This window comes from Diorhabda sublineata, chromosome 3 (assembly GCF_026230105.1).
Source record: "Diorhabda sublineata isolate icDioSubl1.1 chromosome 3, icDioSubl1.1, whole genome shotgun sequence".
NCBI lineage: Eukaryota > Metazoa > Arthropoda > Insecta > Coleoptera > Chrysomelidae > Diorhabda > Diorhabda sublineata.
Window position 1 is genome coordinate 14,739,428 of NC_079476.1, and position 20,270 is coordinate 14,759,697.

The 20,270-nt window shown below is 32.4% G+C and overlaps 2 protein-coding genes across 2 annotated transcripts; one reads left to right on the forward strand and one right to left on the reverse strand.

The window, feature by feature from the left end:
• The first annotated feature begins 30 nt into the window (after nt 1–30).
• LOC130442003 (inosine triphosphate pyrophosphatase) lies at nt 31–1,231 on the forward strand. Its single transcript, XM_056775948.1, has one exon. It carries the CDS (start codon nt 470–472, stop codon nt 1,052–1,054), a length of 585 nt encoding a protein of 194 aa, XP_056631926.1. The 5' UTR covers nt 31–469; the 3' UTR covers nt 1,055–1,231.
• A 3,297-nt stretch (nt 1,232–4,528) lies between these two features.
• On the reverse strand, nt 4,529–19,769 carry LOC130442002 (uncharacterized). Its single transcript, XM_056775947.1, has 2 exons — nt 18,987–19,769; nt 4,529–4,840 (listed from the first exon to the last, which is right to left on the reverse strand). Exons 1-2 carry the CDS (start codon nt 19,599–19,601, stop codon nt 4,574–4,576), a joined length of 882 nt encoding a protein of 293 aa, XP_056631925.1. The 5' UTR covers nt 19,602–19,769; the 3' UTR covers nt 4,529–4,573.
• Between the last annotated feature and the right edge of the window lie 501 nt (nt 19,770–20,270).

Below are 20,270 nucleotides of genomic sequence, written 5' to 3' on the forward strand. Positions count from 1 at the left end.
ACGTCATATTTTGACAATAGGCTAATATTTGTTAGGGTGCAATTTCATATTGACGTTCAACGCTGACTCGGAGCGTCAAATAAGGCCACGTGGTACAATTTTGACTGGATCATTATCTTAAATTAATGCATTGTTTTAAAAATCGCGTAGTATAGAAAAAAAAACTGTAACCCATATTTACTAGTGTTCTGATAAGTATAATAAACTACTAGGTAAATATTTTATAGTATTTTTTTTCACTTATTTAAACTAAGAATTTAATCGAGCCATTATTGAATAAATTATCTATGGACAAAGTTGGTATATTTTAGTGTTTTGAGGCTTAAGCGTCGAGCGTTGAAATGAAAGTAAGTTTATCATCACGTACTCTGCTAGATAAAATCAACTCTGAGCCATTGAACTATATGATATAGTTCAATGCTCTAACTTCACGTAACTTAACCTCACTTCATATTTTTAAAGGACCAAGATGTTAAAGCCGATTACTTTTGTTACTGGTAATGTTAAAAAATTGGAAGAAGTAATTCAAATTTTAGGCTCAGAATTTCCTAGGCAGGTGATTAATAAAAAATTGGATTTACCAGAGTTACAAGGGGAACTTGATGAAATATCAATCCTTAAAGCCAAAGAAGCACATAAACAAGTATTAGGCCCCGTTATCGTAGAAGACACAGCTTTATGTTTTAACTCATTAAAAGGTTTGCCAGGTCCCTATATAAAATGGTTTTTGGAAAAATTAGGTCCAGAAGGCTTGCATCAAATGCTACATGGATTTGATGATAAATCTGCAAAAGCAGTATGTACATTTGCTTATCATCCCGGAGGTGCAGAAGATGAAGTTATACTGTTTCAAGGAATAACAAATGGTACCATTGTCAGCCCAAGAGGACCAAGAGATTTTGGTTGGGATCCATGCTTCGAACCAGAAGGGTATAATGTGACGTATGCAGAAATGCCCAAATCAGAGAAAAATAAGATATCACATCGGTATAAAGCACTTGATTCGCTAAAAGCTTATTTTACCAATAGTTTTAAAGACAAATTAGAACAATGACTGCATCTTTACTTTTATTCTAAAAGTGTGAAAGTGATAAAATGGGTGATAAGAGTTGTACTGGGAAATGATATTTGGTGAAAAATTTCAAGAATGTTCAGATGGAATAAAATGATATTGTCAGGTTAGATATAAAATTTAATTCTTTATAAACACGAAATAAAATATTGTATTCCATACTTGGTTTTTTTTAAAGGGTGCAGTGACAACTTAATTATAAAGTATTATATAATTTTTGAAGATAAAATTGAAAAATATCCTTGTCTCTCAAGGCAGGTATGCTCATAAGCTTACACTCAAATAAGGTAACTTGAGTACCAATCAATTGCTTCCTATTCAAGAAACAGAAAAAATTAAAAAATTGGGGACTTTTGAGCAGATGTACAAGGCATTGTAAGGTATCTATCTATAAAAGGTGGCAAGCATTCTAGTTTTTTTCAGTGAAAGTTTAAATAGTTTGTTTGAGTTTGAGCTACTGAATCTTTTTATGTTATATTTCCAGAAAAAACAAATCAAATATGAACAAATGAACAATCAAAATGTTAGACTGAGATTTTTTCTAATTTTTCATGTAACAATTTTGAAAAATTGTTATTAATAATTATATTCATTAAATATGATTTTGGATAAAAATCTTGATTTTATTTAAAAAAATTATAATTTTTAACAGTTATCAGTACAAATTGCCAAATATGAATATTTTTTGATAATAAATTGTCAATTGTATAGTAGAATAGGTTTTTAAAATTATTTCTGGAAATAATTCCTTTAATATTTCATTTTGTATAGGTGTTATAAATTTTATAGAAATCTTCCATACATGTTGTTGAAATTTAAGAATATTTTATTCAGAATTATTATATATTCCGATCAATTTAGACATTCAAACTTACATAAACTCCCATCAAGCTGAAAATCAGTAAAATTGTTTAAAATATAATTTGGAAGTTCCTCATCAGACCTGTGTATGGAAAAAAATTTTTTCAATGTCAAAGGTCAAAAAATAAATTTTCAGTAAAGCAGTAAGATTTACCACAAAAATACCTCAGACAAAAATTATAGAACATAAAATTATCTACAAAAAATGTATGAATACTTTTTCTCCTACGAACCACCGTTTCTGAGATATAATGATTCAAAAAGTTGTAATAAGCTTAATATGCACACGTTTCCACGCCACCTATGACGTAGTGTACTTAGCGCGTTTTTTAAACGTTGTTTCCCTAGGGGGCCTATTCCACGGGTCTGTTGTGATAATGTTTAATTTGAAGCTATTGCAAAATAATGGAAATTAGTGGGGATTGAAAAGATTTAAATTAAAGAAAAAATGTGAAATTTAATCATCAGTCATGATATAATGATAGCTGCAGCTGCCTCTAGGACTCTGAATCGTTCTTCTTTTTTACACTTTTTTCGTGCCAGGCTTGATTCAAAATATCATGATTATCATCTATGAAGCATATGAATGTTGATATTCCCAATTTTTCAGTGATAATAAGTTTATCACCATACTTTAGTTTTAGTCGTAGCTTAATCGTTCTGTTATCTAAAGTCGTAGTTTTGTAAACAATTTCGCCCCATGATCGTATTCAGCTCTGAGTAAACAAGCCATGGAAACTACTACCCCTAAAGCATTGGTTTCTACCAAGCTTTTGACAAGGCCCAAAGGAAGGCCAAAGCTTAAAACCTGCATTACCTTCAAATTTCCTTCATCCAGAGCTTCCAACTTGGAGGTCCAGGTAAAGCCTGTTAAGAGGCAATAAATCCTTGGTTCTATGCCCATCGAGCAATGAGTTGACCCAAAAAGGCATAAAACTGCTAACGAATCTACAACTGGCTGTAAATCGAGCAGGCCACCACGTTTCAGATCACCGGTAGATAGCAGTAGTGCTAAGTACAAGGTCTCCTGAATGCGACGATTGATTAAGCACTCGTGGGGCTATTGCAGCATTATACGAAATGGCACTAAGATACTATTACTATGATCATACAGAAAGATACTTGCAGTCCCTTTTTAAACACATACAAGATGTTATGTACAAAACGGACGAAACGAACTTTGATGTTTGTTTCTTTGATGATTTTCAACAAAGTTACAAAGGGTGTTTCATATGTAATGTCGGTTTTCACATGTGAATTTCCTACGACTCAATTAAAACATGTTATAGCTTGTTTAAGACTAGTCTCTAATTCTATTATCTTTATCATTGTTTATTGAGGACGCACAACATATTTTAATAAATAGTATGGAGTGTGATAATATAAAATTCGTGTATTGGAAACAGAAGATTAAAGCAGCCGTGGCAGCAAGAAAAATATGTGAATGAGCAAATAATGACGTCTTGCCCCTTCGTATTATCAAAGAAGAAAGTACAAATTATTTTCCTCCACGAGGATTATGCACTGGTTTCTGTTGTTTGGGATTCTCACTATATTCCAGTAACAAAAATTTTGACGGTTACAAACCCATTGATACGGAAATGAGCCCAATCAAAGAAAATCATATTGTCAAAATTGTAAAATAGATTAACTGTGAAGAAGAGAAGCGTTAACATGCGTAAACCTACTAATGTCGTAAGCTGCTATATTGATCTTAGCTTCGGCGACAAATTTAAAAATTCGGTGATCTATAAGCTTTAGACTTTACTTTTGAACTTGCTTAAAAAATGTGATATAGTGAAATACGTAATAACAGTATTAAGATAAGCAATACGTTAAAATGTGAATAAATGTGAATAATGTAACTCATTCAAAGATGAAAATGGAGGCTCCACGGCGTCCCTTGAAATGTAGATGCGCACTCGTCTAAGCTCAATCTTCGGTCCTAGATGTTCTATGACCATAGTTTGCTTGTGGTTTAAGCGTTGAAGTAGTCTCTTCAAAACGCTATATTTTAATAAAATTTATAATTTTCCAATTTAATTCGACGTAGCTCGGATATGGAATTCAGAACAGTGTGATTGCCAGGTAACCGAGAGCTCTCGTAAACAGCGTGATGCATTATGCACGTCCTATTACGCCAACACGTACGTGCAGTTGTGTATTTCATGAACAATGTCAAACTAACAACAAAACGCTCAAAGTTTTCCTCTATGAGAAAGGTGGACTTTAGCATGGAATAATCAAAACGGTGCATTCCACTAGGCACTCACGACAATCACGTTCATGATCACGGTCTTTCCCGTTTCAACACATGACGGTAATCTTTGTAGCTTTGATTTATGAAAATTTCGCTAATTCTTTCAACGCTCACATCAACATGGTCGTTGTAAGCGTTAGTCATGAAATTATTAGTGACGTTCTCGCCACGACCACAACGATCGTGGTGGCCATGTGCAACGCCCAAAAGAGTATTTCAGGCATTGCGAACGCTTAGTGGAATGCAGTACGAGTACATAAGCTTGATGGGGACTTTAATGTGACAAATTTTTCGTGAAAGTACGTTAAAAGCACGGTTGAAATTAAACCATTTCCTAGTCTATAAATTTATTTATTACCTGTTTATCATAGGTGCACCTTTTACAAAGCTAAATTGAATTGAATTATTATAATTAAGTAGGTGATAATAGCAGAAAACAGTGTAGATAATATATTTTGATTGATTTGGAAAAATCCAGCCGCCGAAAAGCTCGGAATAAGTTTTTCTGTAAACTCTGCAAAAAATATAATATCATCTCTTATTGGCGTTCTATCCAATAATCCTGGTTTCAGATAACATGCTGATACTATTCTTCTGGCTGTTTTTTCTACTCTATCACATGAAATGACTATTGCTATAGTTGAAAGCTAAAAAATAACAAAAAAAAATTAATTTTGTTTGTTTTTATTGTATTCAAGCCTATAGTAGGATAAGCATGTTAAAATTTCCTTGCCCCTAATACTTATTCGGAACTGGTTTTTTAAAAGGATATATTTGAGGAACTTTGAATCCAAATTTTCAGACTCTTAAACTTAATTCGAATGCTTAGGTAACGTGTAAAATTTTTTTGCTTCACGTTTGCTTCAAAAAATTTGAAAGCAACAAAATAGAAGTATTTGCTTATATAGATATACGTATTTAATAGTTATATATATATATATATATATATATATATATATATATATATATATATATATATATATATATATATATATAATATATAATTCTTTCAAAATACATTCAAAGCAAGGTCTGAAAGAAGAATGGCACTTAAAATCTTTGTTAAATAATTATTGTGGAATGATGATAGCACTTTTTACAATTTTATATTCGTGGGATGAAAAGTTTGTGGCCAATGACCCATAGATGACGCCAATAAGATTGAATCCATGATTTTCAGTTTGCCCTAACCTTCAAAAGATGCGTATATGAATTTGACAGTTATACTTGTATTAGTTTGTGAGTTAAAGAATTTTGTGGGAAGCAACTTTCGTTTTACATGGAGCATAAGCATGAGCCCGTGCGACGCCGTCAGCGCCACGGTTGCCAACCGTCCCGGATTTTTCAGGACAATCCCGATTTCCATTCGCTTGTCAGGTGTCCTACCTTGTCTGCCCCCGGGGCACTGATTGTCCCGGGTTTGTGAGTTGAGCAATGAAAATGTTGAAATTGATGTTTTGCTACTAAATTAAAATCATTTTCAACAATCTGCCCTCAGGAGGGAAAGTTTGAAAGAGTTCGTGGACGAAGCCGAAAAACAATGGCAAAAGCTTGTCAAATATGTACCAACTAGGTAATTGTCAGTAGGACCAGCCCTTGAGAGATTTGGGCCCGCTAAAAACCATTGTCTCCTGTCTAAACAAGATGAGGACTTGATAAAGCCGCAAATAGCCAAACAAATATCAGTGGAATAAGTAGTGACTGCTGAAGAACGAATAAAGGCTGCATTTCATCCAGTTTTTGGTTGATTTGTTAATTTTTTGTGTTTATAAAATTGATTTAGTGTTCTGGATTTCTGTTGCCCGGAGCTGGCAACCCTGGTCAGCGCGCTCATGAGCCATAGTATCTATAGTTTTTCCAATATCAATTGCAGATTATAAAAACCCTTGCCGACAATTTTGTTGGATCTATCATAGGCGTAGATACCTCATTTTATAAATTTATTATTTTTATAGATACTTTTGGAAATATGTATATCTTATACGAGAAACAATTCGATAAAAGACAATCGAATCATTATAAATTGGACGGCATCTTACGTCGTTATTTAGACAGATGCACTTAATTGTAGTACTACTTTGAACTTAAAAAAATCATTATTATACCTCGTTAACTTGCTACAACTGAATATTAAATTATAAAAGGTAAATAGACGAGTAAAATGTATCTGCCTGTAAGGGAGTTTGGTTTAAACAGGGTAACAGACGTGAACTAAGCCCTTTTTGTACCCCATTCGTCTATTAGAGGTAGTCTTTTATTTGACGCAAATAATCTTGTCGCCATCGAAATAACCTTGAAGATTGCGTTATTGCCATCCGTTTATTCAGTTTGTTGTGTTTAAAACTACATACTGACAAAACTTGACGCAATATTTCTAAACTGGTATAATTGTATTCTGGATAATTTGCTACCTTTTGCTGTATTACTTCTAATTCGCAACCCTATTCTCCTTATATAAACTATAAATTGTCCTACGTATAAAATCTTGAGCTGCTTTATCAACTGATTTCAGTGTTTCTTTACATGTTTTTCTGTTCTACTCTAGTTAATTCAGCAATTCTTATTATGATTGCATTATCAGATTGCTGAATAATTTCCTCTTTTAAACAGTCGAATATATTTAAAATAACTTGTTGTGTTTGTATATCTAAATTATTTAATTCATACCTGTCTTTATTCTCAGTACACTGTGAAATTTCATTGTCTTCATTTGCCCATGGCCTAAATAACGCCATATTTCAATTTATTTAAAGAAATTCATCAATTAAATAAATCTCACCAAACAAAGTCAATGCTTATCGTAGACTGTCTGGCAGTAATAGTTCGAAAACATTGTGTACATACGCCTTCCGACAGTTTCGGCCAATAGAAATCCATTTATGTTTACGATTTGATATTTTTATTGGTAAACAGTCACGATGATGTCACGTGGGCTGACGGTTTGTTAGATGTTTACACGGGGAGTAAACATTATTTTTCATTTCTTAATTTGGTATGATTGCCGAGCGTATTTATGAAATATTGATTGTTCCTCGCATAACTGTCATCTGCAATTAATATTGGAAGAACTTTCACATGAGAACTGATCGTCAGTCGCGTATGCCATGCTGCCGATTGTCTCCACGTGGTTTGTGCATTTGATATGTAAACGAATAATAATAAATATGAAATGATTACAGAATTATTAATCATTATCATTCATATGATGAACCGCCTTCAAAGACATAATAACTGGGACTATTTCCACATCTTTCCTGTGCCATATCTGTTTAATATCAATTGCGAGATCCGCGTATCGGTGATGATGGACCTATCGTAGTAGAATATGGAATTCTCATTTTCGAGCACCTTCTGCGGATGGTACTTGTAATATACGATGTATATATATTGAGAAGACCAAACTTTTTAACCAGTTTCTGGTAGATGAAGTTGCACACTTGGTTATATCGGTGTAGATAGTCGGTATTAGCTAACACACTACAAGCAGATGTTATATGTTGGATGGTCTCTGATGTTTGTTGGCACTTTCTGCATTTGTCAGATTGATTGTTCGGATCCTTTATTCTTCTTGTAGTTATTCGTGTTAATAACTTGATCCTGGATAGCCATAATAAAACTTTCGGTCTCTGGAAAGAAATTTCCGTTAGTAAACCATCTGTTTGAAGCTTCTTTGTCAACATGCAGCTGGTTGAGGTCGTGATGATATATACCGTGTAGTGCCTTTCGTAACCACTGTTCGAGCTTCTCGGTGTTCAATACTATATTCAAGTCAGGGTCAGGCGATGCGAGGTTTAGGGGTGAGTAATCCTCATCCGCCTTGGATATTGAAAAATTCTTAGCCTACTATAGAACCAAACAAAATTTCAATGTCAAAATATTTTATTACTCAACTTATTCTCCCCTTAATTGGATACATTTACGAGTAAAGACATGACAGATGAAGATTTGAATACAACTCAAAAGTGATGTTGCAGAGAAGAAACATTGTCAAACATAGAAAGAAAAAAGAAAAGAACGAAAATACTGATTATATAGAAGAATTTTAAAGACCACATGAAAAAAGAAGATTTTGAAGTAAAAGTTAATCATCGAGATGAGACTTAAAAGTCTGAGATTGATAAATTAATAACAAAATACAAATCAGTTTTTGCAAAAGATAAGTATGATCTTGGTACAGTTAAAGGATACGAATGACGAAAAGACTTACGATGATGTATTGATATCTAGTTAGCCTAGACCAGTTCCATGCATAAACAAAATATTGCGTTATAATAGTAACGAACAATAAGTTATTAGAAGTGTCAGTGTAAAGTTTGACGTCAAAAAAGTAAAGTTACGCAATAAATTAAAAGATAAAAGATGAAATGAGAAACATTGCTGCAAAATGGGTCCCCAAATGTTTGAATGTTGACCAAAAGCGTGCAAGGGTAGAAGCATCGCATCCAAAAACAAAGCAACAATCGATGGGATGGCGACATTCTGGTTCTCTAAGACCTAAGAAGTTTCGACCTAACCTAACCAAAAATCTGCTGGAAAAGTTTATGCTTCAGTTTTTTGGTATTGCCATGGAGTAATCATGATTGATTTTTTGGATAAGGGTAGAACAATAACTGGTCATTACTATTCGACATCTGACCACTCTATGGGAAAAAATTAAAAAAAAAGACCCGGAAAGCTATCCAAAGGTGTTTTGTTTTTGCAGGACAACGCCCCTGCACACAAATCTCTCTCTATCTTGAAATAGTCTAAATAATTATCCTGCTTCTCTTATCCTAGTCCATTCTCTAGCATTCTCCAACTCCTACTCTATCAATGGCGTTTAAAAGGCATTGCAGTCCATTCAAGTCGTCACACACTACAACTGTATCGTCTGTATATCTGATTGTATTTACAATTTTACCGTTAATTTTTTGTCCATAGGTTAAGTTGTGCATAGCTTGCTTAAAGATCTTTAATTTATATTCAGATAAAACAGTGCAGAACAAACAGAAGTGGTGAGAGTATGCATTCTTCTGTCGATTTTCCGTTGATTCGAACGCCCGCTCTTTGGTGCAAATATAATTTTTCGATGATTCTTACGTCGGAACTATCAACTCCTTTTTGCCTTAATATATTTATCAACTTGTCGTGTTGTACTCGATCTAATGCCTTTTCGTAAGACTGCGAATACATCTTTTCGTTGGTCCCGGTATTTTTGTAGTAATATATTCTGTGCAAAAAGTGCTTCTCGTGTTTCCATCACATTTCTGAAGCCTAATTGAGTTTCGTCTTGATCTTCTTCGCACTTATTTCTGATTCTAGAGTGGATGATTTTTAAGAATATTTTTATAGTGTGACTCATAAGACTTATAAGTCTATAGTCGCTACAGTGCTTTGAATGTTGTTTTTTTGGCAAAGTTATGATTTCGGATTTTAACTAGTCTTCTGGAATTTCAGCGGTTGAATAAATATGATTGAGTTTGACTATGTTTTCTTCATTTATAAGCTTTAGCATCTCTGTTGGAATGTTGTCAGGTCCAACAACTTTCTTGTTTTTTGCAAACATTATAACATATATCACTTCTGATTTTAGTATTTCTGGTTGTTCGTCTTTATCATATGCCATTTGTTCTTCTGATCTAGTGTCATTATACAGTTCTTTGATATACACATACCAAGTTGTTCGAATTTTTTCTTTATCTATGATTTATTTTCCTTTTGAATTCCTTAAGGTATGAGGAGTCTTCTTGTCGTATAAGACAGCTACTTCTCTAACTTTTTTAATCATATGAACGTGTCATATTTGTCTTGAAACTCTTCCATTCAATGCATTTATCTTCCATCCAATCTTCTTTGGCCACTCTTATTCTTTGTTTGATTATTTTCTGTATCTGTTTATATTTTTCCCTAAAAGATGTACTATAGAAGAAAAAAAAAGAGGTAGAGCAATAAATAGCGAAATTATTAGATCATAAGCTGATAGAATAATCATTTACAAGAAAGAAGAAGAAAATAAGAAATAATGCTTTCTATAAACTTTATAGATTTAAACAAAATCGTAGTCCTACAAATTGCGAATTTTTCACTACATTAGATATAAATTCAGCTTTTTGGTCAATTCCTTCAAGAATTGAAGACAGAAGTAGAACAGAATCCAACCTTTCCCATATAACGAAACTTGTACTAGTTTTGGCATTAAATGAAGAATAAAAACAATAGCGTAATCCAAAGAAAGTTTTAGAAGAAAAACAGGAATAGTACACGAAGAGGAAGTTTTATTCAAATTTGCCTCACTGGGCGGGGAAGATGTAAAGAAATTGTATTTTTTTAGTTGGAAATATGGTTTGCTTTACTTATCTATAGGTTATGATGTTGTTTATGTTTCTAGATGTTCTTGATTTTAGGTCTCTTCTGTTTCAAAATTATTTTTCTTCAATAATTTTTAAAAGTTAGAAATAAATTGAGGTTTCGACTTAACTTCAATATCAAAAGGTCTAAGAAATAAGAAATTAAAGAAGGTTGATGTCTATGGTAGAACTGTCATAGATGTCACAATAACATTGTCGGTTATTGTCAATTTCGATTAGGATAAAATATAGAATTTGAATAAGTTGGGAGATGTGAATAGTTTTAATTCAAGAATTATTTCTTATTTAAGAAAGAATAGTAGAAATAAACTTTAAATGTCGTTTCTTTGTTTTCAGAGCAACACATTTTATATCAATTAATCCAAAAAATCTACTATATAAAAATAAGTCGGGTTTTCCTTCCTGACGCTATAACTCCAAAACGCACGAACCGCTTTCCACGGTTTTGTATTCGTTGGAAAGGTCTCGGGCTCCGTGAGATTTATAGCAAAGAAAATTCAGGAAAAATTTCAATAGAAAAGCGGGAAAATCTTTTTTCACATACAGCGCCATCTCTGATACATAGCATGTACTACAAACCAATATTTTAAGTCGATCAAGATGTGACATAGCTTTGGCGTTAGCATCATCTGGAATTGCGGCGATTCTTCTAGATGGCGGTCGTACTGCACAATCTGCGCTTAAGTTGCCACTCAATTTAAACACAATTGATACTCCAACATGCAATATTTCCCGATCCAGTGCAATGGGAAATTGTTGATGCAATGCAAGCTCATTGTTTGGGATGAGTGCACAATGGCACATAAGAAATCACTTGAAGCACTTAACTTCACACTGAAGGATCTTCGGCGAAATAACAACATATTTGGCGGCTTGATGATATTGTTGGCAGGCGATTTCAGGCAGACGTTGTCAGTAATTCCCCGTGGAACGCCTGCAGATGAATTGAATGCTTGCCTGAAGGCATCATCTTTATGGAATAACGTAAAAACATTATCGCTAACCACTAATATGAGAGTTCAACTTCAAAATGATCAAAGTGCTGCACAATTTTCCAAACAATTGTTAGCTGTTGGAAATGGAAAAGTTCCAGTGGATGCGACATCTGGATTAATTACTCTTACCAACGACTTTTGCCGATTTGTAGACTCTCAATTAGCTCTTATTGAAAATGTTTTCCCAAACATTAATGAGAATTATCAATATTAATGTCCGGAGTGCATGTCAAATTGTGGATAATTTAAATTATGAGACAATTTGACATGCACGAGAGGGCATTTTGGCAGACTATTTCCTGAGAAAAATTTAATTTAAAATAAACAATAATTGTTCCTTTTCTTAAAATATAAAATTAAAACCAAATGATGTTTATTAATCCTAGACGAAAATTTGGCACTAGTGCAAATTATCGATAATTTGCACTAGTGCAGTATTATCGCTGAAATTTGATCGTTGCTAGGTAAACATAAAATATTACAGCTTTTTGGTTCGCTTAAATTTTTCGAAGGAAATAGTCAGAATTATGTTTGGTTAAGTCAACGAGCAATTCTTGCCGCAAAGAATAATGATGTACATGCACTGATTTCACCATTCAATCAAAAATTGCTGGCGATTTGGTAACATACAAATCCGTTGATTCCATAACAAATCCCGATGATGTAGTAAATTATCCAACGGAGCTTTTGAACTCTCTGGAGTTGCCAGGATTTCCACCACATAACTTGCAACTCAAAGTTGGTACAGTTATTATGATATTGCGTAATTTGAATCCACCGCGACTTTGCAACGGTACTCGACTTTCGGTAAAAAGACTTATGCCGAATTTGATTGAGGCAACCATTATTAACGGAAAGTACACAGGTGAAAATGTATGTATTCCTCGAATACCAATGATTCCGACTGATCTTCCGTTTGAATTCAAACGATTGCAATTTCCAGTTCGCCTTGCGTTCGCAATGACAATTAACAAGTCGCAAGGCCAATCGCTTAGTGTTTGCGGGATACATTTAGAAAATCATTGTTTTTCACATGGGCAGTTATACGTTGCGTGTTCACGAGTTGGGATACCATCCGCTTTGTTTGTGTTAACGTCAGACCAAAAAACAAAAAATGTGGTTTACCAAAGAGCACTTCAATGAAACGGATAATTTGAGGACACGTATAACGCTTCGATTCAGTATTTAATTTGGATTCACTTTCATTTACTTAGAGAAGTTCAACTACATAACACTTCATTTTTGTAATCGAAATGAATTCATTACTGTTGTGAAATGAAATAAAATTTTTCCTTTTCAAATATAAAACAAAAAAAAAATTTCTTCATGTTTTAATCACCAAACGAAATGTTACATAAAACGAAGCCATTTGGTGGCGAAACGGAGTTCGCCGGGTTTGCTAGTTATCTTATATACTATAATTACACTTTTTCAGCTCACCCAATACTTTAAATACTATAAGAACGTAATATTCAATAAAATTGAAAGATATGTATGGTACAGTAAAGATTTTGTAACACATACTACAAGCAAAATAATTCCAAGGTGACAAGAGTTGAAACATAGGATTTCCTGAGCGATAGAGGAGCAAAACATTATGTTCCAACTCCCGAGTGCCATGCTATTAAAAAACCGAATGTTTTGAGGCGCGATATCCAAGTTTTGAATGAATGAAAAGTTAACTAAGGCTGGGTTTCTTCACTTCCTAATAAAGTCCCTAACTAATTATTATTACCGAATAACCAAAAATTCGGTGTCTTCACCTTCTCATAACGTAAACCTCCGAGTTATTTGCCAAATAAGTTATTAGGCAGTTACAAGTGCCAATTAAAAACTCAACCTAAAATGTTATGATTTGTTAATTTATCATACCATATTTGATTATTTAATTTTTTTAAATATTCGTTAATGTTGAATTTCTCTGAGCAAAATTGAATCCTATTTTACAAATTATTATTTTTTTTTTATTTTAGTATTTTAATATTATGCTTAGATTTTATGTTTAAGGAAACTTAACATTTAGTTGAAAGATATTTTAGAAAAGGAAAAGGAAAAATTAGATTCTGTATATGATCGAAAAAGTCTTCCAACACAAATGATGATGAATCAAAGACTTTCAGAATTAAAATTAGCGCCTGATATGCCACTAAGAGAACACTTTTCAATTTTTGATACGTACGTAAATGATCTGCTAGCGTCTGGATCAATAATAGATGAAGCAGGTAAAGTACTTAGTTTATTAAAAACACTTCCATCATCGTATGAAGCAGTATCTATTGCAATCGAAACATTACGTGAAGATCAACTAGATTTAGACTTTGTAAAATCGCTTTTATTGAATCACGAAATTAAAGTGAAAGGACAAAATCGTGATACTAGTACAAAAATATTAGTTGCCGAAAATAGTGATAAATCAAGTGAAAAGAAGTTTCCCTTCCGGAGATCAAATTATAATGGAAAATCAAAATTTAAGAATGGTCACAAGCCATCCAAGAATTTTAAAAAACTCTTTTAAAAGTAAAAATAAAACAAAACGCTATCAGTGTGGCCGCATAGGACATATAAGAAGAGATTGCATTTACTTTAAGAAAAACCAAGAGTACAACGAACGAAAAACAACTAAGGCTGCTCAAATTGCTCAATCAGTGGAACCGAATTCGCTATCACTTTTATGGCTGGTGGAAATAAATTAATTGAAACAAATCAGAATAAAATTGTTTTCTTGTTAGATTCCGGAGCATCCGATCATATTATAAACAGAGAAGACATCTCCAGAACATTTGAGCCACTTGAAACACCAATTAAAATTTTGGTTGCCAAGAGCGAGCAGTACATTTCAGCAACAAAATGAGGTTCAATTAATGTGACAACCAACAAAGACGTAAAGGTGACAATTGGAGAAGTTCTTTACAGTCCAGAAGTCCCATACAATCTACTGTCGGTTTCCAGTCAGGCCAAAAGTCAGGCATGGTCATCTTGTTCGATCAGCATGGAGTAAAGATAAGTAAAAATGGTACACTTATCATGCAAGGTAAGCCACTAAATAGTTTGACGCAAATAAACTTTACTATTGAAAATTACGAAATAAATTCTGTCGTCAAAATACTCGACAATAAGAAAATAAATTATAACATTTGGCATAAGAGATTAGGTCATATAAGTAAGGATAAATTTGTAAAAGTAAAGATACATAATATGATAGACGATTTCGAAGAAATAAAAGAAATCAATCCGATTGATAAGATATGTGAAGCTTGTATTAATGGCAAGCAAACTCGATTACCTTTCAATAAAGTTAAAAATCGAGATCATGTAAGAAGACCATTGTTTATTGTACATTCTGATGTATGTGATTCAATCATGTGGCTCCGACGGCACTAAATGATAAAAATTTGTTTGTTTTATTTCTTGATCATTATACTCATTAATGTGTAATATATTTGCTTAAACATAAATCAGAGGTGTTTTCAGTATTTAAAGATTTTGTCGCGAAAAGTGAATCACATTTCAATCTCAAATTAAATTACTTATACATACATAACGGTAGAGAATATTTATCAAATGATATGAAAGATTACTGTAAAAATAAAGGCATAACTTATCATTTAACAGTTCCGCGAACTCCTCAATTAAATGGCGCTGCTGAACGTATGGTTAGAACAATTACAGAAAAAGCTCTGTCAATGATAGCTGGATCTTGTTTAGATAAAGTTTTCTGGGGTGATGCAGTTTTAACAGCAACTTATTTGATAAATATTATTCCGAGTAGAGCATTAAAAATAATGAAGACACCTTATGAGTTGTGGCATAGCAAAAAGCCTTTGTTTAAATATTTAAAAATATTTGGTTCTACTGTATATGTACATGATAAACTCAATAAAACTAAATTCGATAATAAATCTTGGAAAGGTGTACTGGTTGGTTATGAACCAAATGGTTACAGAGTATGGGATGTAGAATCTCATAAACATGCCGTTGTAAGGGATGTTATTGTGGACGAGACAAATTATATGGTGTCTCGGCCAGGTATAAAATGTGACAGAACAAATAAGGGTTCCGCAGATGAAACTGATTCATTTGAAGTTTCAGTAATGGAAAATAAATCTGGTAATGATGAACCAGATAGTTTCAATAAATCTGATATTGAGAAATCAGATAGTGTATATAAATCTGATGATGATAAATCAGATAATGTATCTGATATTGAGAAATCAGATAGTGTATGTAAAACTGGTAATGATAAACCAGGTAATGAATCTGATAATGAGAAATCAGATGTACTCTGTGATCCCAGAAATAAATTTCCAAGATTAAAAATTGAAAATAGTGATTTTGACACCAGTCGTTGGAGGAGTGAAAGGATCAGAGGTCTTCCTAAAATATCATATGATGAATCTGGTAGTCCAGAAGAATGTATGTTATCAGCTCAAATAATAATAAGTGGTGCACCGAAGTCATTTGATGAAATTAAAAATAGGCCGGATAGAATTCAATGGGAACAAGCTATTGAAAGTGAACTTAATTCACTTGATACAAATAATACTTGGACATTAGTACCAATACCTACTGATAAAAATATTGTAGACTGTAAATGGGTATTTACAATTAAGAATAATGAATTTGGTAGTTCTTGTAAATATAAAGCTTTAGTAGCAAGAGGTTTTAGTCAGGAATATATGGTAGACGATGACGAAACTTTTGCGCCAGTTGCTAGAATATCTAGTTTTAGATTCATTGTCGCTTTTGCCAACCAGAATAATCTGTTACTACACCATATGGATGTAAAAATAGCATTTTTGAATGGCAAATTAGAAGAAGAAATTTTTATGAGGGTACCTGAGGGCGTTCAATGTAAAAAGGGTCAGGTCTGTAAATTAAACAAAGTACTTTATAGTTTGAAGCAGGCAGCCTGGTGTTGGTTTGAGGTATTTGACAAAACTTTAAAATCAAGGAATTTTCAAAATTCTCCAGTAGATCCGTGCATTTATATCTTAGATTTGGGGGATATTTCCAGAAATATTTATGTCGTACTATATGTTGATGATCTTGTTATTGCCACTCTGAATAAAGATACGATGAATAGTTTAAAAGAATATTTAATGCATAAATTTCAAATGGTAGATCTTAAAGAAATAAGATTATTTCTAGATATAAGAGTTTCCAGAACAGAGTCAGTCATAACATTAGATCAAAGTGCGTATGTAAAATTAGTTCTAGAAAAATTTAAGATGCAAGATTGTGATCCAGAAAATAGTCCTCTTGAAAACAAAATAGATTATGAAGCTTTAAATTTAGATAAAAATTGTAATAAGCCATGTCGAACTATTATTGGTTGTTTGATGTATTTAATGATTTGTACTCGCCCAGATCTGAGTTTTTCAGTCAATATTGTTAGTAGATATATGAACAAAAATAATATTAAATTATGGCAATATTTAAAAAGAATCTTAAGATATTTAAAGGGCACAATCGATTTAAAATTAGTATATACTAGAAGTCATTATAAAAATATAATAAGTGGATATGCTGATGCTGATTGGGCGGGTGATATTAATGATAGAAAAAGTACGACGGGTTATCTTTTTAAATTATACGAAAATTGTACTATCTGTTGGGCTACGAAGCGGCAGACTTCCGTGGCAGGCTCTACTCCAGAAGCTGAATATATGGCTTTGTATGAGGCTGCACGAGAAGCTCTGTGGTTGCGATCACTAGCAGAGAGTATAAAAATAATTATATCAGGTCCTATAATAATATATGAGGATAACAATGGATGCATAAGTATTGCAAATAATCCATCAAGTCACAAAAGATCGAAACATATCGATATAAAATATCACTATTCTCGTGATAAAGTAGAAAAGGGACTAATCAAATTAATTTATATGCCTACAGATCAGCGGATAGCCGATGTATTGACTAAATCACTGACAGGGGCAAAATGGACTTGAAATAGTTTTTAAGAATTTTTTTTTGTAACACTATTGTAAATTGGTCTGGTAAGGTTTTCCCATAAGATGTTGGGTTTTCCCTTAAACCCTTAAGCAACAAATGTTGGACCAGGTAGAGTCATATAAGTTGATGGACTACGTTGAGAGAAGGGTCATTACGGGTTTTATTCAAGTAAAGATAATATTGTAAGAAATGTATGGAGTACTTAATACTTAGGATTTTAGTTGTAAAATATTATTATGTAGACTGTATTTTTACAAGTTTGTTTTTATGTAAGGGATTCATTTTTGAGGGGGCGTGTTGAATTTCTCTGAGCAAAATTGAATCCTATTTTACAAATTATTATTTTTTTTTTATTTTAGTATTTTAATATTATGCTTAGATTTTATGTTTAAGGAAACTTAACATTTAGTTGAAAGATATTTTAGAAAAGGAAAAGTAAGTCCTACCTCTGTTTTATGACCCCGGACACATGGGTCACATAAAGGACTCTTTTTTACTTTTCGGAGTAATGCATATATTTTAGTAAAACATCTGTAATGTTACGATTCTTAAGGAGAGGCTTAGACCTCAATGTGAATATTTTATTATTAGTTTTTAGTTAGTACAAACCGACTCTTTCAAGCGTGAGGACGCTTCTCGAAAACGTAGTCTTTTAAATAAAGACTTAATATATGAATGTTAACCACTGTGTATTTCATTTATAAATATAAAACCTAATAATCACGATTACCTATCCATAACTTTCAACAGTTAAGTTAGTTAAATATTTAATATGGATGCTTTCAAGATTTAGAATATTTGATTGAAGAAATACATTGATCATTACAATTTTTTGTCCGATGATGAAATTTTTTGACCGTTTTCTTTTTTCTTTCCTATCAATTATTTTCAATATAAATTATAATTTTCAGACTCAACTTTTTCCAACTAGCGACTACTTCAACATTAACCTTAACAAAACAAGTGCAAATTTAATTACGCACAGATAGTTGAAACAAACACAAATCGTAGGAAACCGTCAATAGAAAAACGTTTTTTCGCTTATTTCTTTTCTTATACAAAACATGGACGATTGCTATATAGACATCTTTCATAGTTATACCAACAGTAGAATATTTGGTGAATACATAATAAAGTGACAAATACTTATTAGTTAATTCGGATTTAAACCAACTGGGATGAAGAAACAGTAAACATTTATTCGACAATTAAGTTCCTAGTAAAGTTATGTGGCTAATAATTATTTGGCACTTTATTAGAACGTGAAGCCCTAACTTTATTTTAATTTACCGTTATGTTATAACCTTGATAAGTAATTAAGGGTCACAATAAACTTTTATATAGGAAAAATTATAAAAAATCGATATTTTTCAAAATTTGCTTGGGTTGTTGCCCTCTGCAAGAACGAGGCCCAGGCAATTACTCTGTTCTCCATCCCCTAAGGGCCTCTGTTTTGAAGCATTAAAGAATAAAATTAAATAAATAAATATACGTACTAAATATATAATAGAATACAATGCATTTATTACTGCAACCGATATATCGAATGAGTTCTTGGTATTTGCGAAATTTGTCATTATATTTAAATCGGCGAGACAAACAATCACACTAATTATTGTGCCGAAAAACACCGGCCAACCGAAAACGTTATTGTAATTTTGAACGATACCGTCCAGTAACCAAAAAACTTGTTTAATTTTCGTGAATTTTATAGAAATAATTTTTGTATCTTGACAAATAATCACTGTCGTTTCACTTTCCGCGAACGTTTTCGTCATTAACGAACGTAAAAATTTGTATCTAGAGTTTAGGGCGTCTGTTATACTCATGGCGGTGAACGTGTTGAAAAAGTGGTAATACATCACGATTCTGTACAGAAGGTATCCGTATTCGTTGTTGAGGTTTTCTCTATGTTCCCAAATCAACAATTCGGTAACGTGTATCGCCGCATACAACATATTAAATATTATAAATTTCAATATATAATTTACTTTACTGCGTTTTATTCTGAATTTGTATGGAGAAAACACTCGGTCGATTTTATTGAAACTGAAAAATATATCTATCCATATGTCTTTGTATTTGAATCCGTTGAAAATGCAAAACAACATGAATAATAATTCCAGTAAAGTTTCTATGAATTCTAGTATAATTAACGATAACGAATAATTTCCTAACCAAGTACCATGTAATCGATTCAACAATGAATATATACTTCCAATAATCACTAAATTGCTTAAAATTATTGTATATAATAGATTTCTTAATGTTATCAATCTGGTTTTATTTCCAGGACTGCTTGTTCCTAACAAATGACCGATAAAGTAATATACTTTAATGACCCATACATCGTTTTTCATTTTGGCCTTGTTAGGTGTTGAATTTAAAAAACGTATTTGGTTTTATTTTATTATTGGTAAATATCTGGTGTTAATTATATTCAAATATTGAAACTGTCATGTTTGAATAAAAGTTTTAATGATATAGACCGGCGTTTCTTAAACTTTTTTATGAGTGGAACCCTTTTAAATGTCCACTTTTCCGTGGAGCCCTTGATGCGCTTCAAATAAAAGTATTTATAACTATCTAGAATTTTTATTTGCTTCAAAATTTAATTTCAAAATCAATTTAAATTTTCTCCAAATTTAAATAAGGTACTCAAACAGGAAAATATTAATAAGATGAATGATATTGCTTTTTATTTTCGCAAATCTTTTTAATATTAGGTTTTGTAGATGATAGATGTATTCTCATGTCAGGTTCGGCATCTAATCTGTTGG